Raw genomic sequence first — 24,882 nt, 5'->3', positions numbered from 1 at the left:
AGAGAACACGCAAGCAAGCCGTCACGAAAAATAGCACACGTTCTATCATCGACAGCCAGCACGCAACCACGCTGCAGAGCCAGCAGTGACGTCACTTTCTCGCAGCGCTGCCAGCAGAGTAGCCAGCAGAGGGCCCCGCAAGCAATCCAGCAGCAAAACAAGCGTCGTGTGCAGCGGGCTTAAGTTCTATTAAACAATATTTCTTTGTTATTAGAAATTATAATTTAACTACGTGCGTAATATAAAATTAAGTGATGCTTTGAGTAAACAATAAAATAAGAGACGATGTCTCTCGTTTTAAAGAAACCGGGGAACACATTACTTGTAGTCTTTAACCTGTCAATTTTTGAGTGCCGAAGTAGGTTAGTTGAAAGAAAACCAATATCGTCTATTATTCACATTCTTTATTAAAATTCATCATTTTTAAGTATATAAAACTCACGTAACATTACATTTCTGTATTGTGCATGTAAAGTCCTAAGCTTGAAGTTGTAACTGTATTCCATTGGCAAGTTAGGGATATGATTTTAATAAATTGGCAAGTTTCAAAACTATTGTAATAATATATTCTTTTACATTTAATTCGGCTTCGAAACATGGTAGTTATTAGAAAGATGTTACGTATTTTAAAATAGATGACAATTGACAATTCAAAAAAATATTTCACAGCAAATATTATTGTAAAAGATATGAATCCGAATAGAAGATGTTGCAGCGACAAAAAACAGCCGCGAGTCAGTTTCGATGTTTTTCGAAATTATTCGTATTTAGTCTTACGATACAATCACAGAAAACGTTTATATAAAAAAGTATGTCTTTTATGTAAACATACAAATTTAAACATGGTTGTATAATTTTGCGCGAATAACAACATGTTTGATATCGAATACATTGATAAATATAAATAAAATATTTTGCATCCTTGGGACGGAAACGGACGACATCCATGCTTTTATTTACTTAAGAAATAGGCTAGAGGTGTGCTACACTTGTTCTAACACGAAATATAGTCTTCTAGAAAAAAGACATCACATTATTCTGCCAAGTGTACAACTATCCTCTGAATTTTGAGCGAAAATTCTACAAAAATGAAACATTTCAAAAACTACATTTTCGTCAATATTAGTATTTATACTTGAAATTAGCTTCAAGTGCAAAACTCATAAACAAAATAAAATACACTAAAACATAAAATAATCGTTTCACGAAAATAACTACACATTACACACGAATTTGAAAATAAAGATAATTTAATTAATTAATAGAACATAATTATTCAAAGTCAAAGTTAATAAAATAATCTAAAAAGAGTAATGTCCAAATTAAAATATATAAAGCAGATACTTTATTTATAGACATTGTTAGTCAGTGTGAAATTAAAGGTTAATTAATGTCCTTGTATAGTAATAATCGCCTAAACATTTTCAGAATAAAAACATCAGATATTTTTTACAGACGTATTTTGGGCAAAATTCACGTAGAAATCACTGGGACATGAGCAAGTTAGTAATCCATTAGTTACTTAAAAAAATACATTGTACTAGTATTTTAAGTAGACAACGTCCATAAACAAAATTGAAATCGCAAAAAAACAGTTAGTAAAAACAATTATTCAAACACACAGACAAACAATTATTTGCATTAATAAATATTCTCCAATTTTTGAACATTACAAAATCACAGTTCAAAATTACGTTGATGGCAATCCAGTTAAAATTTTTAAAAATAAATTGCAACTAATATTACGCTAGTAAAGTTAGGTACTTATAATTAAGTATGTGATGCTTAACAACTAAAAAAAGTGTACACGCGGTACAATCTAAAAAGTAACGATTTTTCTTTCACAATTTTGTTCGTCAACATGTCAAAGGTGATAGGATTTTAACGATTTTTGGGTATTAAGAGCAGAACATTACACAATTAGTTAATACATTTCTAATAAACACCCATTGACAATATCATAATTTACACCCACTTATTAATTTTCAAGATAAAATTTTTCGCAATATAATGCCTGTGAAATACACAAAAATCATTAAAACCCGAACACCAATTTCAACAACATCAAAGTCAATCTTATTTCAATAATTACATTACATTGTATACTTTCACTATACCTAAAAGGCAACTTTCGACACCCACGGTGGTGAACACGTGTTTCAAAAACACTTCATGCGACTATCAAACGTGAGATACTAACTCACGCAACGTGAACGAATTCCAAACGATATCAAAGTTTCATAACGCATCACTACACAATTTCCTACAGGCCTTAGAAAATAGTCGATTACTAGTTTGTCCAATCGATAACAAAACATCGGTATAACAATCGACTAAAATGTCTAACAACAAAGTTTATGGCCGTCACTATTGGTTTTATAAATTCATATGAATGTTTCCATCGAATTAGCGTTGATGAAATTTCTATTTCTTGGGTACATGCCTTCAGCGGCATTGGCTCTCAGTCATAAGGCCACAGAATGCATGTAGGTGTCATCTTCGTAGTTGATCGCTGTGAGCCTTAGAGCGTGTTCTTCGCATAAGGCCGCTAGTTCCTTGAGCCATTCGTCAAGGATGATCGCGTTTAGTATTGTACGGAGGGTAATGGATTGATTCCAATATGACTCTTGTGTGAAAATCGGTCGCTTTTGCGGACTAGGATGGGCGGTGTTTTGTAAACTGTGTGCGTTTTGTTGGGACGGCGAGGAAGCTGTAACAAATAAAAAAGAATATATCAACGCACGTTAAAGGAAGGTTTGGCTGTTATTAACTTAAATGTAGATAATACTTACAAGATAGCCTCCTTCCGAACACGGACCAACTAGAGAAGCTCCGTCGCTTGGATTCAACTCGTTTGAACGGGGAGTCGTCCGGGCGCCGCGTCGGTGATGCGTCTCGGCCTTGAGCTAAACAAATAAAAATCAGAATTTATAACTATAATACAAAATTGTTCCACTGTTGGACGTGTACCTCCTCCCAGCAGGGAGGAATTAGGCTTTGAGTCCATCACGCCGGCCAAGTACTGATTGGGTGAGTTTCCCCCGAAATATTTTTTTTGAACTGTTTTAAAGACTCCTCAGGCTTTCAATGTTTCATCACAATGTTTTACGTCATCTTAAGAACAAGTGCTAGTAGCACACAGCGTAAGCATTGGTGTGTTGCATATAGCCAAACTAAATTAAAATTCCAAAATATTGAAATGTCGCAACATGATAATGTAAAAACAAAAAACTATTTCAAAGTATATCCTATTTAGCGGTAGCTATTTAGGAGGAGCTTGTGGCTTAGTTAACAACAGCCGCGCGGATCGATCTCTGAGGTTAAGCAACGCTTGGCGAGGTTGATTTGTGGATGGGTGACCATCTTATACATATCGAGTTCCTCCGTGTTTCGGAAGGCACGTTAAATTGTGGGTCCCGGCTGTCAATTTCGAAGATCTTTGACAGTCGTTAACAGTAGTCAGAAGCTTGAAAGTCTGACAACCAGTCTTACCGAAGGGTACCGTGTTATCCCAGGTAACTGGGTTGTGGAGGTCAGATAGGCAGTCGCTCCATGTAAAACGCTGGTATTCAGCTGCATCCGGTGAAACTGGAAGCCGACTCCAACATAGCTTGGAAAAAAGGCTAAGCTGATATATATATATCCTATTTAGCGGTACATAAATGACACTGACTTTCATCATTGTTCTGGCCCCGCGTGTTCACCAGCGCCATCTCGCGTTGTATTAGAAACACTCGCGCCTTGTCCACCAGCTCCTCAGAGTTCTCGATGCCCTCCGTCAGTTCGTCAATCTCTTCTTTCAGCTTACTTAAGATCTGAAATAGAACATAAACATTAATATGAAATATATCTAAAATTAATGAAGTTATAACAAGATCCCGTGTAATCTTAGAGAGTTGTTGAGAAAAAGAATAGTAAAAGTTTTATTTTACATACATATGAATAAAAGTAAAATTACCAGGCTAAATACGGATAATTATTTTGTAAATGTTCAATGTTTTTCTTCTTTATGTGATAAAAATTCACAATCTTATGCATTTCATTATAAATTGTTGAGAAGAATATAACATAATTTGACGAAATTGTCTCAACATGAAAGATTGATTCTTTCATGTTGCAAAAAAAAACAATAATAAATTAACATACATATTTTTGGGTTTTAAATGCAGATTATTTTCGAAATTCAATTAAAAGGAATAAAAGGCAACAAAAAGCAATTCCAAAAAGATTCTCTCCGGCGGGGAATCGAACCCCGGTCTCCCGCGTGACAGGCGGGGATACTGACCACTATACTACCGAAGACTCGAAGAAAGACGGCGAAATTACGGTTCTGTTACCAATCAATACAAGTTTTTGATATGACTTACTCCTTCATAGTTATTTTGCTAGATAACAAATAAAAGCAAGGTTAAAGTCTGTTCTATTAATGTTTGAATCCAATAATACAATGCAGTTAAAGAAAAATGTAAATTAATAATTATTATTGTATTTGTGAATCATTGTAACTAAGCTACCATACTTTTTTCTAAACAGTAAATTACATACATACAAACATAAAATCACGCATGTTATACCCGAAGGTATAGGCAGAGGTGTTAGAAAAACAACGGCGTTTTGTTACCCACTTTGTCCGACCTGGGTATCAAACCTCGTAGACAGCAGTCTTATACTCTACCTCTCAGAGCAAAAAAAAAAACAGTCAAATAGTATAAAACACCAACTCACTTGATACAAAGAAGGCACATTAGGCTGTAGCCCAACAGTGGGACACAGCAGGAGCGAAGTGAGGAGAGGCGTGGGCAACGACGCTAGCTTGGAGATAACGCTGGTCACGCGACAGTTCGCCACCACCTCCGAGCTTAGGAGAGACGAGGTTTTCTTCAGGAGACTGCTTACTAATGGGCCTGGAGGAAAATAATTGTTTAGGTTCTAGTCATTACGGATACATCTTTTAGTGATTTTCATGGTCAGTTTTTTAAATCTACAAATATAAAAGGAATTTTTGTTCTACAATAAATTATCTGTCCCATTATGCCTAAATCTAATACGTAAATTAATTATTTATGTTTATATTTACACTATCTATATACAAATTTCATAAAGGTCCATAGTCCGTAGGGCCGGACAATTTATTTAAATATGTATTGTATCAGATTGATAATAGAAATGTTAAAAGCAGTTTATTAATTTGCTATTATCGAATTGTCGACGCATGAAGCAACAATATCAACGATCGTGGATTTGAGAATTGACAATATTGATATTTAGTTTCACGATTTATTTGATTTTCAAAATACTACAAATGTTGATAACAGGAGCAATTTACTGTAAACTTACCGATTATAGATTCAGCACTCGCTCTCCAATTCCTCACCAAAGGCTCTCCATCAAACTCCCTCGCCTCCCTCTTCCCCAAGCTTTTCCTGAACACCTCCTCAGCAAATCCCTCACTGTCCTCCCCCTCCTTATACCTAAAGCTCTCATACCCACTACTCTCCCCTAAAGACGTCAGACTATCATGTTCCTTCCCTTCATTCAAAACTTCACTCGTTTGTTCATTCTTTGCTTCATCTTGTTCGTTCAGTGACGTCAAACTATGCGGCTGATTTTCCGAACTGTCACTTGTTTTAGTCTCGTAACCGCTCGTGCATGATATCAGGCTGTCCTGCTCTTTCGTATGCGTTATATCTGCTATCTCTTTCGTTTCTTTAGTGTTGTTGTTTGTTTCTCGCTTTTGCGTGACGGCATCGTATTTTGATGTCCAGGTGGAGCAGGCTAACGCTCGCGATACTATTTCGAATCGTGAGTCGCAAATGTACGCGTGGTAGTTATTGTATAAAGATTCGTTGGGGTTCTGCAATACACATGAATTTTAATTTAGCATTAGTTAAATAAATAGATGTTATGACTATGTCGAAGTTTTATTTTTAACTTATAACGGGATTTGACACAGCTTCGATGAAAGAAGAGAACTGCATAAAAATACTTGTAAATTCTTCCTTTATTATAAGGACCTAAGGAAATACTGCAAATACTTGGCAACAGCAATCCTTAGGGACTAAATTCTAAGTTTAATGAAACAAAGAAAAATATTAATTCTTACCCCATAATTAGTTTTAGTTTCGTGGACTAGATTACTCATCGCAAATTCGTCGTGTGTACCGTTCAACCTCCTCTCAGGGTTCACGTTGAAATCCAACACTCTTCTCCCGCTTAACGCTAGCTCATCACACCATTGCTTCGTCTACAAAAACATAAGACATAAGTATAAAGTTTTATATTTTTCACTACGCTATTTTCAAGATCACCAAAAGTGAACAAAATAAAAAAATCCACCTATACTATTCCCATTTCTTAAGCAATGAAGAAACTAGCCCTCAAAACTAGCTAGTTCCAGCTTTTAACAGTAAATAATTAACAAAATACTATGGGTAACTCAATTATGTATGTACTTCAACACCATAGAGCCGAGCCGAATTTGATAGCAACAAGATCAACACCAGAGCGGAATCATATTTTAAACGATTTCAATTACGAGAATTGGAATTGATAATCACAGTTGTAGTGTATTTCTTTTCCGTGGCGCAGTGGTTTACTTCACCACGCCAATACCTTTGCGTCGGGAGGTCACGGGTTCCATTCCCATACGGTACAGTTATTTGTGCGATCCGCAAATAATTGTTTCGGGTCTGTGCTTTGTGTCCGTTGTTTATGTTTGTAAAAGTCCTAGCGACACAAGAGCGAATCGTAGTGCGCGAGATGTCGAAAAAAGAGAAAAATAAAATGTCCTACCTTCTCCATAGGTCGTTGGCAGCACTTAGGCGCTAGTTGCAGGAAGGCGACGGCCGCGTCTCTGTACTGCTCGGGGTCAGTGACCTTGTGCCTGCAGTTCATCAAGTGCTGGCCGCTCAGCAAGTGCTTGAACACCAGCTCCAACATCACGTCCTCGCAGTTCAGGTCGATGAGCGTCTCCATCAGTGCGAGAGAGACGAGAGATAGCTGGAATGAGAAACAGAGAACCCTTAAATCTTGAAACACAATATTATAGTGACATTAATGACGGAATGAGTTTTTTTCTATGCAAATATTTTTTTCTATCAAAACTAAATGTAACCTTAATTTTTTGCACCAAAAAGTACTTGACTGTTAATCATCACTACATAGTATAAAACAAAGTCGCCCATTTTGTCTGTAGTCCCTTCGTATGCATAAAACTTTAAAACTACGCAACGGATTTTGATGCGGTTTTCACTAATAGAAAGAGTATTTTCTCCGACAGGTTTTTATATATAATTGAAATACATTGAAACTATATTAGCTGAGTTATAGCGATTTATGTCCAAGAAGTCAGAAAAAAAATCTAATTGAAGATTGCATTTGTGCGTGCGCCGCTTACACCGTTGGATACAAGTAAGAACAATGTATAGCAAAAACATTGGTCTTTATTAGTTCTACAAAAAAGTCCGCGATGACATATATCCAGCTTTTTTATTTAAGTCACAAAAACTACTTTTCTGTATTAAAAAAACATTTAATTCGTTGGGTGATGTTTAACTGGTGATATAACCAATAATACATATTATATCCTTATCAAAATAAGTAAGTTCATCATCACGAGCATTTAATTTAGATTATTTTTGCAGTTTACAGTGTGTTATTTAGACATATAGTTTAGGAGATATCACGATATTAGTATTGCGGCACGGTACGGGCCGGCCGCGGCGGCGGGAATATTAAAAAGTAGGTACTACGACTTTGATCTATACATATAAGACAAAAAAAAATCTGTACATTACTTAAATATTTTTTCCAAAAACTGATAGGGGGGGCGATCAAAGAAGAATCACAGAAACCAAAAAACATTTTAATATTTTAAACGCGGTTAAGGGAAAGAGAAGTTATTGTGAATTGAAAATTAGTATCCAATGTTGGTGCGTTGACTGTATTTGTCGAAGTAGCGGGATACACGCAAACGAAGTTGCGCGGGTCAGCTAGTAAGTTATAATTAGCAAACTTTTATATCACATAAGCAGTTTTGTGTGTCCCTTTGGCAACTTCAAATGGGTGTTGTAAAAGGAACTAAAAGACTACTATTTGTTATTTTTTTCTTCTATTTGTTGTATGTATCATTAATGGTTTAACAAAAGTTGTATTTCAAGCACCTTTCACATTTATAGAGGAGTCACTACACTACAAACATAAATGTCACAGAAATAATTTGAGACACAAACCTGTGAGTTGCCCTCCAGCCTGCCGAGCAGTACATCAATAACCCTGACATCATCATACTCGTACACGAACAGGAAATGCAAAACGGCCCGCAGTAGCCCCCGGCTGGTGACACATCGCAGCAACAGCTCGAGGTACGCCATGGCCGCCGCCTGCTCGCTCGCGCCACTCTGCAATTCCCCTCCTTTCGTCTACGGTGCGTACCACGTTAGTAGGCTTTTTATTTTTAAATATAGGTACAGCGGTTGAGTGACAGTTTTAGGGAGGTTTGTGGCAAAAATATTTAATGTTTATTTTTAGTACGTTCACGTGATGGACTTATGTCAAACCCTTTTCGATCAGGGGAGAAAGGAGGTGACCTTTTCACTGTAAAGGCACAGTAATTGGTTAAATTGTTCTTTTTTTTTTAATAGGATAAGGATTTCTAAGAGGGCGTTTTAGTAGGCATTGTAGGTAATGTCAAAAAAGTATTGATAAAATGTTGTTGTTATGTAACATTGGCAAAAATATAAATGTTAGATAATTTTGGTAAAAATGAGATGCAAAAAACATGGGTTGAGTTAAATTAATTTGAATGCATGAACAATTATGGAGGACCCTATTCGATTCATTGCTGCAGAAAAATCTATGTAATATAAAAACAACAGGGAACATACAATTTTGTTTGAATTTTTCGTCAGAAATTTCATTCTTTGCAGACACATTGGCACCAAAGCGATATTATGTATAATAAGATTTAAAATGTATATAAACGGCTCCACCAATATTTAATGGCCAATGGTAATAAAAATCAACAACAATTTGAACCAGCTGATATATTCATAATCCATTACACAATATCAATGAGTGAAATGTATTGTAACACAAATGTAGCCAGCAATGAATCGAACAATGAATGATGACCGTCACTTAACCGCTTATCGGCATGGCCTGTACCGGTGCAGTCCCGAGCGTGCAATATAAGCCCACTGACGTGATGTTATAACTTAACATACATTTGTATATATCGCTGATATAGAGTCAAAATATAATAACTGCAAATATGCAATTTTATCAATTGAACTGAGATACAGTCAACTTGGGTAACTTTGAATCATTTGGGTATCATTGAACGTGGGAATTTGAACTAGTGTCGATTATTTTTTCATATGAAACCAACACAATAGATAAAAGTTTGCAAAACTAAAATGAATCTTTATCATTGTTACCCAAATGATTCAAAGTTACCCAAGTTGACTGTAGTACCTATGACCATCATAAATGACGTAACAACACTTAGGTACTGTATGATACAACAACTTACTGTTTATTTCGCAAATTATAGGGAAATTAACCCGAGATGGCCAAAATTACAGTTATTATATGACTCTTCATTGGCGATATATTTTATTATGATAAAGTATATTACAGAAAAAGATTAAAAGATCTTTTGGGGTGCAGTCATTTATATTCTTATTTTTATTAAAAATAATATTGTTTGAAGTAAAATTAAAAAATGAAGAGCAATGGGTGTTATTGTTTCTGTAATATACTTTATGCAATTAATTTGTAAAAGTGTATTATAATTTTATTTTATCAACAGATGGTATAAAAAATATTTTTTGTATAATTTGGTGCTCGAGTCTTGACTAAAGATAGTTGTAAAGGCTCAAATTTTAGCGGCAATGAATGCGTAGCGGAGGCAAGATTAAAATAGAAAATTCCGGCCTTCGCTTCGCTTCCAATACCGTTGTCTAAGTATTGCAATCACTGTGATTATTATGTGATAAAATAATAGTTAATAATACACTTTCAATAATAAATCATGTGTTAATAATATAATTCCGCCTCCATCACACTCAATAAATAATATAAAAAAATCAACACACATTTAAACGAAACAAAAACATTCACAAAGTAATAAAAATAATACATACATAATAATATTTTTTAAAAGAATTCTGAGAATCAATATAATTTTGAAATTTTAGACATATTTAGTAAAAAGTTGGAAGATTGCGATAGAAAAGATTAAATTATTTGTTTTTATTAACTAATGCTCACCTGCCATAACTGAAAGAAATACTTAATAGTTAGTAATTTATAATAATTAGTATGTTATATTTCACGGCAATCAATTGGAAATGTACAATCAATTTATAGGACAAGGTCAAATTGAATTTTTTTTTGTAGTTGCGTATACGTAGGTACTCGTTCGCTACGTACACGTACGAAATATAAACGTTACAAAAAGACATGCGTGGTTATACAATTAAATGTATGAATAAGTATTCATCAATGATTTAGCTATAAAGGTCCAGTAAGTGAAGAAATTGTGAAGAATAAAATGATTTGTACTATAGGCACACTGTTACTTTGCGGACGATTTCTGCATTATCAGATAAATGTACCTATTTGAGGTATACTTTGAGTTCTTTTACGGATTCAGCACATAATATATGTCTGACCAAAATCTACTACGGCTGTAGGAAAAAATGCTGTTAAGTCTATAAATTGATTGTACTTAATATTTAAAGGAATTCAGTGCTTCAATTTAATTGTTACTGTGCATACATAATATTTTGAAAGTAACAGAGATTAGTTAAAGTTGTAATTAAAATCATTCCAAGCAAATGACTTGTCAAAAAATAACCAATATTTTTGAATGAATGCAAGATTTTATCTTCTATATATTTGTATGTTTAACAAGACACATTCGAAATAAAAGATAATGTTAATCTTTACATAACCGAAGGCATCAGTTTAGATATAAATATGCATTTTTTGATAAACAATGATAAAATCGGAAACAGCCTATCCTAGTTTTGATATACGATGAGTCACTAACACGTGAGATTATTGTAAAATATTTGATTCTTTTCGACTATCGAAAGGTTAGGGATATAAAAAACTACACAACAATTTGTTATTATTAGAATGATTACAATTTGAATTCCTTTTTCATGTACCTATTTTATTACAATTTAAGTTAAAGTACCATCTGTTCAAGAATTTGAAATACTGGCGCAATTATTAAATTTGTTATATTTTCAATCATCAATTAGCTATTGAGAACGAAAGGCCGCTTCGATAATCTTTTTGTTCGATAAATATTGCAGATCTGAACGTACCGAATATACATGTGTATAGATAACCCAATATTCAAAATTTTACAGGTATCTTTCCATAATCAAAATATCTATCCAACTTTAATCCATTTTATATACCCATAATATCCATAAAACATCCCTCAAACGATACTAATACAATAATAATAATATAACACGTATATTCCAAGCGGCACACGTTTGTTTTCCACGCGCACTCGTCCCACAACCCATGGTACAGTGAATGTTTACCTGTAGTAACGCGGGACCCATCACTGGTACTAGGAAGCCCTGGTACAGCAGGTCTAGGAGGTGCTTCTTTATTGATGGGTCGGCGACCTGTGGATGAAGTGAACTATTATAGTAGATATCAAAAGAGATGGTGGTAAAGTATTTCTTGTAAATTGTGTAGAAAATGTATTTTATTGTGGGTGGAGCTGTTGGCTAGATAGACCTACCATTATCCCTTTTTTAATATCTATTAACTAAATTTAAAGCATACATAAGTATCTGTAATACGTTCTTTTATTGTGGGTGGAACTGTTGGGCTTTGTGAGTCTGAGATTTCTAGATCGACTCTAACGGACCAAATGTATAATGAAATTTTTTAAAATTAATGGAGCATTTGACTTGACATGATTTCGTGTATTGCACCGATTTTCTTATCTTTTAGATATATGTATTTTCGACTTCCCGATAATGTTGCTGTTATGTTTGGGGTCAGAGGAATTAAATAGAATATACTGCATATTTATTTTGTTTGAAGTAATGAAATAATAGAAAAGCATTCGTATACGAAATCAAGGCAAGTAAAACATACGAAAGGCAAGTTGACATACCTGTGCGACAGCATTACAAAACTCAAGGGAATCGATGAATAGCGTTAATTTGTTCACTTGGTTCACATCGTCGGGTGTTAGGCGGTAGATCTTGTCGTCGAGGGTTCGTGGTAACTGGGAGTACAGTGCGCTTAGACCTGTAAGAGATTATTAAAAATAAAGAGTTAAGTCACGTGCACGTATACGTACGTGTACGTTCGTATCACTTGATAAGTTTTGTTAGAATGACATATGAACGATAAAAAACCAGTTTCAAATTGCTTTCAGATAGTAGTCTATATATAGCAGCTATAGCGTGGTGTAAGATTTTCAATCGTTTTAGTTGAAAATTAGTGGTGAATATTAATAAATTTTTGTATGTGAGAATTAGATCACAGTTTAATGCTTAGTAGTTTTTTAAGTAGAAAATAAACACATATAAGTACTTGAGTGAATCCTGGTTCTAAGGTCATTTAAAATGTATATAAAGACTACATAATACTATAAAGTTAACACTAACCTGTAGCAAGTATCTGACAAGTATTGCCGGATAACATAAAGTCAGCTAGCTGCGGACAACTGGCCGACATTTTGGCGCACAGCAGTAAGGCATCTCTCGCGGCTGAGCCAGTGCTGCCTTCACGGTGGACGGATAATAACAGCAGACGGACTATTATGAACCTGGAAATGAGAAAGGTATTAAAATACTTGAAAGTATTACATAACTAGTTAATAAAAAAAGCGTAAATATGTCTTTCCGAGATCTTTCTTACTAATATTAGCAAAAATTATGGAACTTGTAACACGTACGTATGGCGTATACGGGCTCATTGCACGTTTTTGGTTGACATTGGAAGTTCTATAACATAGTATTGTAATTTGCTGCGCTACAAGTTTTGTTATTTTGCAGTTAAAAAGTATATAATACTTTTAGATCTTTAGCTAAATGTGAGTAAATTCTGAACCCAATTTAATTAACATTGATACAAAATGTCTGGAAGTGGAAATAATAAACTTACTCAGCCCGAGAACCTTCTTGAGTGTGCATGGTCAGAAAGAACAGGTCAATAAACTTCATGTTCTGCATCAGCGCCACACTCAGCTGGTTTAGGAGAGTCACCAGCTGACCTGTAGTGTACAAAAATGGAGAGTAAAATAAATAGAAGTTCGGTTATTGAAGATATTTAGGTTAAAGTTATAACTTTTCTTTTCAAATTTTTTTTTCAATGGTTTTGATTTATTTTTCCATGTGTTGTTGTTGAGTTATGCTGTATCTAAAGTTTTTTTGCTCCACGACATTTTTATAGGGGTGGCTTTGAGTAATTAATTACCACAGGACCTAAGTTTGCCCCGAATAGTGCATAAAATTTACTTACTGAAATGATAATAAAATGTTGTTTTTCCAACTTACTCTCAATGTCAGGCGGAAGTAGTGCATTCCTGACGCCGCTGAGCAACTTCAGTAGCGGTCTCAAGAATGGTTCCGCAGCTATCACCTACACAAACGATATTAAAAACTTTTACATCCGATCTCTCAGACAGTAGTAAGAAGTGAGCAGATTTGGAATTTGGAAACATTTTTCGTTTGCATACAATCAAAAAGTAGTGGCGGTTACATCACTACTGTAATATCGAATAGATATTAATCGGGAGGAAAACCGAATTATTTTTGTCATATTTTGTCACTATGTTTATCGGAAACGTTGCCCATAAGCAGGGAACTGTAGAGATTCCATGTAAACCATGAAATTATAAAAAACAGCTATGTACAGACAGCCTAAAATATAAATTTATATGTAAGCATTTTGCAGTCATGTTTTTAGGTATATCTTGACATTCCTATTTCCTAAAAAAAATTACCGTTTACCACCAAATTGCTATCTAAAATCTGCCATCACTTTCGCTATTCGCATATTCCTCAATAAACCGTAACGTTTACCTTCAAATTATCACGTTATATGCTTCACATATGCTAATACAACGATCACTCACGGTCACGACTAACAAATGCTTGACTTGAATAACATCGAAATAAAAGAGTTATGAGTGACAATTTACTGCTATGGTGTGACAAGTCTTTTTGTTACATGGTTTTTGAAGTTAATGAAACTTTACTATACAATGAAGGGTATATTCTATTGGAGTACTTTTTGAACAAGATAAGCTGTGAGAAACTAAAAACTTAGCTGATGACTTAGTATGACCTAATAGGTCGGTTAAAAATCTTTCTTTTCAAATAAACGACAGTGTGTTAATCACTAACTGCCGGATATAAAACTATATATACTTACCATAATTTACGCGTATCTGTTTAATCATATGACAATCATTAATATTTAAAATAAAATATTGCTTTTTTTTAAATGATTTTAGTATACATTACACACTAACACTATAAGACAGTGCAATACGACAAATAAAATTGCAGAAAATCTGACACCTACCTGGGTACTATAGTGACTAACGAGGCTCCCAAACAGCTTGAGTTGTTCCAAACGCACGGCATTCTCGAACCTGTGATCAAATAAACACAAATTATCATCAAAACATCTATAGTTATAGTTCATACAAGTTCTTAAGGACATGATTTATGGGTACCTCTTAAAGTGAGGTAATAACTCAACGTTAACTTAAGTACCCGTTAAATGTGATAAGTAATGCACTTAGCACTCTCTTTGTATTTATGGGTTTGGAATGTTGATTAATCATCGAAGTAGAAGCAGAAGTTGTTTTTGAGTTTTGTGATATACAAACAACACAAAAAGCATTGTTACTACTTTATTTTGTCGAGTAGAAATTGTATTTAGAATTAACATTTTTTAACCAGTGATACTATCCCTCCATAATACTCATCATACTTATCCATATCATAGCAATCAACAAGTTCAGTGTAGGTCTTAGAAAAGGCGTATACGGCGTATACTTCCGTTTTATAACATCAACATAAGTATTTTTTTAACCAAATTTAATTCATGTTGTATACTTTACCAGAGCATAAAAGCCACAAAGCATAAGGTTCGATCGAAAAATCTGCAAGTTATTCTTCGCGGGAATCATAATCCTCTTTGCAACATCTAGCTGCTTGCAGTATGAAAATAATCTTTATAATTTCACTAGCTTCTAACCAACATAGTCTCGCTTGGGTAATCAAATAACAAGGACTATAACAAGGTCCTACTACCTATAAGTTATCTACGATCAATAACACATAAGGATAATCAATTAGTATGCGAAACGAGTAGACAAAACAAACAAACAGAATTAGCGTAGCAAGTGGCGCGCGATAAAAAACAATAACCGCTATCACGCATTCAATGACTGATTATAACTGAGATGATAAAGGACTCTGTTAATAAAGGCTTATTAATATGAAAATATCGTAGAATCTCGAGTGGATGTTTCAAGAGCTTTTGCATTATAAAGGTCGTAGAGTTTAGCTACTATTTGTCCTTATCTCAACCATATGAAGTTGACGTAATAAAAAAAATGCTTCTAAAAACGCCTCGTATTAATTTGGAGTGGGAGAACATAACACAGATTTTTAGTAGTTCTGATTCTTTCAAGGATATTTTTAAAGAATACTAGCATTGATAACTACGCAATGCGTTAAGGCTACCGTCGCCGTCGCTTGTGTTAGGTGTAGTGTTGCGTCTATAGTAACGTAGACGGGAATTAGGATTGAACTAATCCCTCATTAAAAGCTATGTACTATAACATAGCCTATGTACTATAAGAATTAGCTTTGATTTATGGTAATATACATACTAATGTATGTAAGCATAAATCAAAGCTAATTATTACAGTATTTACTTTTGCTATATTCTAGCTAATAATTGTATATAGGTACAGGACATTTGTATCATTTCTCTCATATAATTCTCCTTGTTTTACATCTTAACGACATCGCATCGCTAGAAACACTAACAAAGACCAAATGGAGAATACAAGTTTCTACGTTACGCGGTAATCGAACAACCACACAATTTGCATTGGTAAATGTGAGATCACTTTCCTAATTCGGCAAACGCCTATTCTCACCATAGAATGAATTAACAAAGTTTCTTTATTCCGAGGAGAAAACTTGAGGCTGGTAGGTAATGATCTGGGGAATTTATTTACTTATTATTATTTATTACTTGTTTTTGTTTAGAAATAGAGGACTGTACAGGCTATTGTCTAAGTCTGTCTGCATTCTCTTCCGTCCGTGAGAAGATTTTGTCATGCAAAGAATAATTTAGATTCCAGCTATCGTTCTCGATATCTAAACCTAAATAGCATTGACCAGACACTATGCTAGAAGAAATGGCAAGGGTAGGAATCGATTACGGACAGATTTGGAGATGGGAATTCGATGGAATAGAAAACACGTTCGTTTGTTCCTTTACACCAGGGGTTCCCAACCTATTCTTAGTCAGGGACCACTTTTATATGTTCTTGTTTGCAGGGACCACTATGTAAGAATATTAAAAATAAAGTGTAATTATAAACCTGAAAATTTTTAATTTTAAAATCTTTCGCGGACCTTATTTTGACTTCCACGGACCATTGGTGGTCCGCTGACCACTGGTTGGGAACCACTGCTTTACACGATACATACACGTGGTACATATGCATCGATAACATTATAACATACCTAAATATTAATGTCTCCGTTCCATATCGGGAATAGTTCATACCTCGTATTGCATATCAGACCGTTAGTTCCGGTTGTTGTCATATAAATATTAGTGTTTGTAGGTTATAAATACATTCCGATATCATCTACACTGCATACTCATATCGGTTATATCATATACCTACACATTCTACTCAAGGAATTGTAGTCTTGCAAATACATTAAACTAGTTTAAATAGGCCTATTGTTTTTGTTAACTGTTGCATCCTATCTAAGATTATAGCCATCTTCAGTTAATTATTGATAATGAAAATGGTCGTAAACCAAACCTGATTAAATACCAGCAATAATGCCCATGTCGATGATAATTAGTTACGAAAGTTAATTTAACTTTATCATTCGTCTTCTTCTCTTTAAAAGACAACTCACGCACTGCTTTTGTGTTGTGGGAAGTTCTACAAATATAGGTACAAACAACGGACAAAAAGTACAACTAGTCCCGAAACAGCTAATTGTGGAGCGAGTTGATCCGTGTGAAAATCGAACCCACGACATCACGACGAGAAAAAACAGTATTGTGTAATTGAGTAACATAGGGCGCACCTGCAACTAAATAGTGTTGGTAAATCGCCTAAACGGCCCCTAGTCACAAAAGGCCCTCGACCGATCATATTATTTATTTATTGTCATGAAATAATAAGCGCGGGCTCTCAGTTTGTAGTTACTCCACTAATCGAGGTTGTTATAAAATCGATCGTCCAAATACATTACAAGTTTTACCTATATAATATATTATGTGTATAAGTGCAAACAAACGTATCAGTAGCTACTCGATCTCTTAATGGTCGTGAACTTGGCCGCCTTATCTGATAATTTCTCTACACCCATACAAATCTAAAGAATGTTGTTTTACATATTTATATATCCATTGTTTAAATCGATATGAGCAAGATATCGTATTCTTTCCTTTTAAATGCATTTTTTTTGCAGGACATCAGTATCAGTATGATTTAGAATAATTTATTAAGTTCTTCAGATTATTATTCTGCTACTCCGCCAACGGAAAGCAGGAAACGGACTAGTTAAAAATAAGTAAAGGCAAAGAAATTGGCTATCGACTCCAAGCTTCTAATCTCTAATAATATTATAAATCTGAAGAGTTTGTTTATTTGTTTGTTTGAACGCGCTAATATCAGGAACCACTGGTCCGATTTGAAAAATTCAGGAGGCCATTACGAGCAGAGTAACAACTAAAAATGTTTTTTATATATAAATTCCCTCTTATGTGACGCAAGCGAAGTTGCGCGGGTCAGCTAGTTCTTAATAAGATGTTTAGTTTGGATTTCGAAATGATTTAGACTTATTCATCCAAAGCCCATTAATTTGCAAATGTTGTTATATTTTGCTTATCCGAAAAAGGATTTGTTTGCACAATTACAGTTCATTCATTATACATACTTTGGCAAAATATAAATCATGTGAAGATTAGATAGATGTTATCAGCAATTTGTTATTCATATGTACTCATTAGGTTGATTTAATGATAACACTTTTAGTACATTTCAGCGTTTTATGGACAAAGTATCTGCCCTATAACGAACTATTGTTAAGAAGCGGATAATATATTACACTTTTTTGACCAAAACCAATTAATAACTTATAGTAATGTGTCTTACGAGAACAGAAACTACAGTGTACTAAACTTTCTCTGTTTGTTACTCATTCACAGCTAGACTGCTTAAACCAATTTTGAGTAATTTATAAGGAACATAATAAAATGCCCGGCTTTAAAAGCTAGTTTTCTGTAGAAAAGTCTTCCCAAAAGGTACCGAAATAGGGGTATAACGTCGACACCAAGGGATTCTTTATTTAATATTGCAGCCAAACTTCTGTTCAAATTCTTAAGTCGGAACACTTTCCTTAGCTATTACGTCTACCCATCGATATTGTTTAGAACGAAAGCGTACATAATCGCCTTGCCCTATAAGGTCGCTCATTATCCAATCGATTTTTGCAATTACCTACGAGAAAATAAACATCTGTAGGTATGTAGGTGGGAAACACCTACGTGGAGTCAGTTTGTCCATTTTGATCGCGATATATCCGTTGCGAAGGGAAAGTGGTCACCACTCCATATAAGAATATACTACGACAAGATACGAGTCAAAGACTTTTGAATTGTTTAATAAAATTAGTACAAAAACGTTAGGAAATGACACCCCCCGGCTAAGGAGTCTCTATATCCATATAAAACAACGCACACATATGAATAACCAGAACCATAATTACATGTGGATCATAGAAATATTTACTCCATCTGGAAGTCGAATCTAGGACTCTGGAGCTAGAGGTAGTGCCGAGGCTACCGCACTACGTACAAAATAAAGCGTGTGTAACAAATTATTATTAGCCAATATCAGACATGTTACAAGAATAAATGAATGAATCAAACAGGAAAATAATGCGAGATATCAAAATAATTCTGACTGTACCCGGTTCTGTGATAATTTTCGGAAAGCATTTGTTTTTATTCCACACAATGTATTTTATTGCGGCAAATATTTTTTGCTAGTTGAACGGCTGTAAAGATTTGGATAGTAGTACTTTTTTACAGATTTTGAATTAGTATTAAAAATTCTTAAACATTGAAAAACCCCATATTTGGCCAGCACGGTGGATTTACAGATTAATCCCTCTTTTGAATCCGAAAAACACCATCGTGTATAAACAGTAAAGACCCAAATTTTCTATGACAATAAACATATCAACAATAAACAACATCTTTCACTTACTTGCCCGTACAAATAGCCCATTCATACAGTTTATCGAGTAGATTCTCACTGAGCAGGTACTCAAGGCAGGCGGCTGGGCTCGTGGCTGTGTTGATCTCTCGCGCCCTTGCTTCTAACACCAGCAGCGTGGCCAGCTGTTCTAGATGGTTCACCACGCCTAGCACGTCATCGCGAAGGTGTTGCGGCTGGAAGAGATAAAGCTTTTAGTAGTTATGCTCGTATACTTGCTAATCTAAAAACGTATATTTGGGAGAAATTAAAGTGTATTTTGTATCTCCATTCGTGGAATCATGTTACGAGCATACAAAGTACATGTACAAGGCCTCATACGCACGTAAGAAAACCAAATCCAAACCTGAACTATTCGTAACAAGGGGACATTTCACACATATTTTGTACTATGGACAACATTTTCCAATAACCGCATCTGCAACTGCAACTTCGATTATATTATTATCGATTCGATTCTTCGATTATTTATTATAACTATCCCCCGTAAGACGAAAATCAGTTCGTTGAAGGGTCTATGCGCTTCTCATATTACGTTTGTGTTATACTACTGGGCCACAGGGCAAAGGTTGGGAGCTACTGCTATAAATTAATAGCCTTGATGACTAGTCATCGTAAACGCTACTGACGTCACACGTAGTTCCGTACACGGGATAAAGAGGTATTGGGTTTCTGTTAGCGTATTCTTACTAGCAGTAGGAAATCTTAATAAAATCAAATGTAAAGTTTATAATGTAACCTTGAGTTAACTATTTAGGTCAGTAAGGCCAATTATACATTAGAATTAACCTAATTAAAGTCAAAACTTGTAGTGCAAAGTCGATTAAAAGCGTCAGAAAAGTTCGCTAATTACGAAACTGACACGCGACTGCTCCTTTCCTATTATAACTTATACAGCTAACAATTCTAGGACACGTATATTTTTTCGCTAAATTGAGCCTTAGTTACCTGAGATTTGAGTATAATATCGTGCGCCTGCTGCCAGTGCTTGCAGAAGGAGTTGTAGCAAGCCTGAGGCTCGTAGTCATGGCGCGGGTCCAGGGAGCGAGACAGCTGGCGCGCGAAAGAGAGCCCTGAACTCAGCCAGCTCATCTTGAACGATTATTTGTAGGGCATCTGGAAATAAATTTCACTGTAAGACCGTTTTTAACGAAATTGGCACCCCATTTCTGGATTTCTATTGACGCTTTATGGCACCAAATCACTGCCTCGGCATAGTTCTTTATTTTATTTACTTAGGGAAACACGATATATGAATGCCTTGTTGGGATTAGTCTTATACTATGGAAGACAAAATAATGACAAATCTAAAACTCTTCACTGCTTGTAGCACCTGTGTTTTGATATTTGAATACTGGTAAGTTTTGTTTCATAGCTATTAGTTATAAACTACCAGAAATCTTAGAATTACTTAGAATCACTTAGAATCTAATAATTCAGAAATCTCTGGTTAACTTAGTGATGTTTTGCAATGAACACATCAGTAAGCTATGCCTAAAACACAATATTTTGATACATTACACATAAGGTTTAAATTAACTTAACTTAAACATTCACACTTGAGTGACTCATAGTGAAATTAAGTAATTTGAAAGGTATTATGATGTCATGCTATTTAGGTATGTTACTCAGTCAAAAGTTAATACAAGGTACAGTTTATTATCAATTAAACAGAATTTCTTGTTCGTTTCTTTTTATTTTTTTTAAGAAAAGACGTAGAAAAGCTTTTCCTTATGTGATTTGAGAGAAGTAGACAGAAAACACAAAATACTGTTATATTTTTAAACATCAGTTACTCTATGTTATATCAATGAAGTTTAAGCCATAAGTAACTAGTGAACTATCATTATGAGAACATTAAACATAGGTAAACAATCCCTGTACAAATTAAATGAAGTAGGAAAATACCAAAGTATTAGGTAGTACTTAGTTAATGTACATTTTTTTACGTATTTTGTAAAAGTACTCATGCAATATCTATTACAAAATATTCAGTTACACTTCACTGATCTGTCTTCTGATTGTTCACATTTTTTTATTTTATAAAACTGTGTATCTGCTTCATTTAAAAACATACAGTACAAAACAGTTGCCTACCTTGTTGGGGTAGTTCTGATACTTTCCTACGTCTTACTCATTGCTTCGTTTATATTCCCAATGTGGGTACAAAACATGGGTAACCTTATATAAGGAACTTACCTATGAAACATTTAATTTAGTATACAAGTTTATTCAGCTTTGTTTGTAACTGATTGTGCCTAATAAAAAACATATGACTTTGGCAATTGAATGCTAAAATATCATTTAGTCATCTGATTATAAAAGACTAGCTATATGTATGTATGAGTATGTAACTATATAGGAAACACTTTTGTACATGTATAGAAATTCTCAGTATCTCAAGTGATACTGAGAATTGCTACCATTAATACTTTAGATTATAACTGTGATACATAGATAAAATCACCTTATTTTCCCATGAGGACAAGACAGCTTGCTACCATCTCTACTAATTTATTTTAGCCTAATAATTTACACCTACATATACATTATGTTCAGTCTATTTCATATGGCTATGTATCAAAAGATTTCACATATTAAACATTTAAAATAAACTAGAACAATTTTTACGGATGTCTTTCATGATTGCTACATTCATTAAAATTTAATTTTAAAACAAATGCATATTTAAGAGTTCGTTCACCTTACAGATTTCATTGAAAAACACACTACCTATGCACACATTTTCTATTAAACTTTATAGTGTATATAGTCTGACAACTTAGTAGAAAGCCTTGGCATGCCTGGTTTTTTTTTTTTCAAAATATTCTATCTGTATCAAACAGGGCATCACGGCTGCATAAGCCCGTCCTGTGCCCTAAATTCAAAATTTTGTATAATTCCACCAACCTCTCTCTAAGTCATCAGTCTATAGCTGGTATTTGTGTATATTCACCATGATTGTAGACTTTTTCTGAACTTTCTCACCATAACAAGCGGTACTATGTACTATGGTGTGAACATATGATGTACCTACCTGTGTGAAATGCCAACTATTGTTTATTTGTTGCATTCACTTGCTAGTGAAACTGTTGCTAATTACCATTTGTATTTACTGATGTTTGATTGTCTATTCAATTGAAAGTATGATTTATTTTAGTACCTAGCGATTGTACGTTCATTCATGAGTTTATTCAGAAACATAATGGAGAATATAGCAAGCTCACTTACCAACTCTATTGGGAATTAGGGAATATGAAGAGGAGAGCTCAACTAACTTTTTTCTTTTGCTTAACTTGCAGAAATGCATGAAATTGCCTCCCCTATTTAATTATACTGTACTGATAACCGGTATGATATCAAAGTAATAAAATAGAGCATTTTGATGAAAATAATGACATTTATTTTCAAATAAACAATCAAATTCTACACCAAGTAATATAATGAGGAAGCTATTTAGTAATACTTCATTAGTAAGATAATTTTTTCCTGTTTTATTGGTAGTGGGACAGGAAAACAGTTATTAGGTATTATGTTCTACAATAAGGACTCACAATATACCTAATTTACGAGTTGTATTGAACAATTACTTAACTATGGATAATTTGTGAAAAAATATTTATTCATACAGACAATATCCAAGTTCAAGTGAGGGTCATATACTTTAGGCTATAAATCATTTGTTTGTCGCTGCTAGAGCACATCTCATAGAAAAGTATTTAGGGAACAATACTTAAGTCTTTCTGTTAATATCTCTCTGTTCAAAGAAGAGACTCTTAGCCCAAATACTAGTAGATTAGAGTTCTAAACAGAAGTAATCATGTATAATACAATATATTAAACCCATAGATGTTCTTCTACTAGGAAAGGGTCTCTCGGGATGAGGGAGGAGTTAGGCCTTGAGTCTACCATCCTGGCCAAGTGTGGGTTGGGTTAACCAAATCAGTTTATCTGTTTTAACAGGAAAGACAGTCAATGGATCATCATAATTAGAGAATTAGTAATAATTTACACTATTAGGTATGCTCCAGTGAATTTATAAGTGTGTATGCTATAAGGATGCATACAAGGAAAGATTACAAAGAATTTGTTAGTCATGAAGCACTTTAATCTCTATGTGACCCTGATCTCAGGAAATATTTAAGAGTTTTTGAACATCGTAGGAATTTCAAGTTTCTGAGATAAGTAAGTAGGTATGTATTTAATTTGATTGTGTATGAATTTATAATGAACTCTTAATTGGTTTCAATACGGAATATGTTAATGTTTTGCTATACTGATTGTGGAACTTAACAAGTTCTACAAGAGCATTAAATAAAATAGCAGAGCATTTATAATATAAATGTGACATTTTAATCATTGCCAAAAATTATTCATGAATAAGTAGGTACCTAGTTTTCACATAATTTTGTAGTTTGAGATCAACATTTCACTGAACATTTTGAAGGCAACTATTCTAGGTTTGTATGTGTATAAATATAAAGCATAAATATCATAGAAATAATGATTTTCAAATACACTTTACTTGAAGTCACTTGCTACAAATGGATGTTTACACTCACTTCCAATAAAGACAAGTTTTGAAACATCTGTCAAGGATTCATATTGATACAATACAATAAACATTATTGAGACAGCTGTAAAACATGTCAAATTGTCTCACTACCTAATATTTTGTCCTCGTATATGAAAAAGACCTTCACCTAATGATAGGATCGACTTCATGTTCGTAATAATACCAGACGCCTAATGTCACCACAAACAAAACAAATAACAAACTTCCTTTACACATTTTTTTACTAGTTCCAGGAAATATGTACGTGTAAATGAATTATTCATAGTTTAACGCAGACGTTACATTGAAACGGACTTTTACACTATAACTCATACGATACTTATGTGATGAACCTTGACATTAGTCCCAAAGAACGTACACAAATACTGCGAAATAGAGCGTCATAGTAACTTTTATGACATCAGCGAGGATTAAGACGGGAAGTAACATAAATATACTTACTGCAAGGAAGATTCTCGAGTTGAAAATAGATGCTGCGGGCCGCAAAATAAACCACAAAAGTTACATGATACGCAATACACCACAGAGAATTGTGTCACCCGCCACAAACTGTTTGTTCACAACACTTCTTTACTATGATTATAGTATTTTAATCACTATTAACGCCATACAAAATATTGTTTAACTCAGTAGTAGTGAGCTGAATAAAAACTATGAATAGCAGAAAAAAGAATGCAATCATAGAGACAACCATGCATGAATGACAAATAGTGATGCGACACATTGGTTAACTAAAACTAAATAGTGACATCATAAT

General features: G+C 34.2%; 1 protein-coding gene and 1 non-coding gene across 3 annotated transcripts; both read right to left on the bottom strand.

The window, feature by feature from the left end:
* Nucleotides 1-387: 387 nt before the first annotated feature.
* Nucleotides 388-24,822, bottom strand: LOC142982062 (FHIP family protein GJ17503-like). 2 transcript variants are annotated; one of them, XM_076128361.1, is made up of 17 exons: nt 24,567-24,822; nt 20,498-20,665; nt 19,541-19,725; nt 14,578-14,647; nt 13,545-13,629; nt 13,153-13,261; nt 12,654-12,814; nt 12,155-12,291; nt 11,568-11,654; nt 8,232-8,420; nt 6,793-6,999; nt 6,104-6,244; nt 5,338-5,854; nt 4,726-4,904; nt 3,674-3,815; nt 2,793-2,906; nt 388-2,710 (listed from the first exon to the last, which is right to left on the bottom strand). In XM_076128361.1, exons 2-17 carry the CDS (start codon nt 20,639-20,641, stop codon nt 2,466-2,468), a joined length of 2,712 nt encoding a protein of 903 aa, XP_075984476.1. In that variant the 5' UTR covers nt 20,642-20,665; nt 24,567-24,822; the 3' UTR covers nt 388-2,465. The 2 variants fall into 2 exon arrangements, with proteins under 2 accessions (XP_075984476.1, XP_075984477.1); XM_076128362.1 differs by having other exon boundaries at nt 8,232-8,399.
* TRNAD-GUC (transfer RNA aspartic acid (anticodon GUC)) lies at nt 4,231-4,302 on the bottom strand. Its single transcript has one exon. It is a non-coding gene; the product is annotated as a tRNA-Asp (tRNA).
* Nucleotides 24,823-24,882: the final 60 nt, after the last annotated feature.

The sequence above is a fragment of the Anticarsia gemmatalis genome, chromosome 21 (genome assembly GCF_050436995.1).
Source record: "Anticarsia gemmatalis isolate Benzon Research Colony breed Stoneville strain chromosome 21, ilAntGemm2 primary, whole genome shotgun sequence".
NCBI classification, from domain to species: Eukaryota; Metazoa; Arthropoda; class Insecta; order Lepidoptera; family Erebidae; genus Anticarsia; species Anticarsia gemmatalis.
This window is presented reverse-complemented; position numbering and strand designations above follow the sequence as displayed.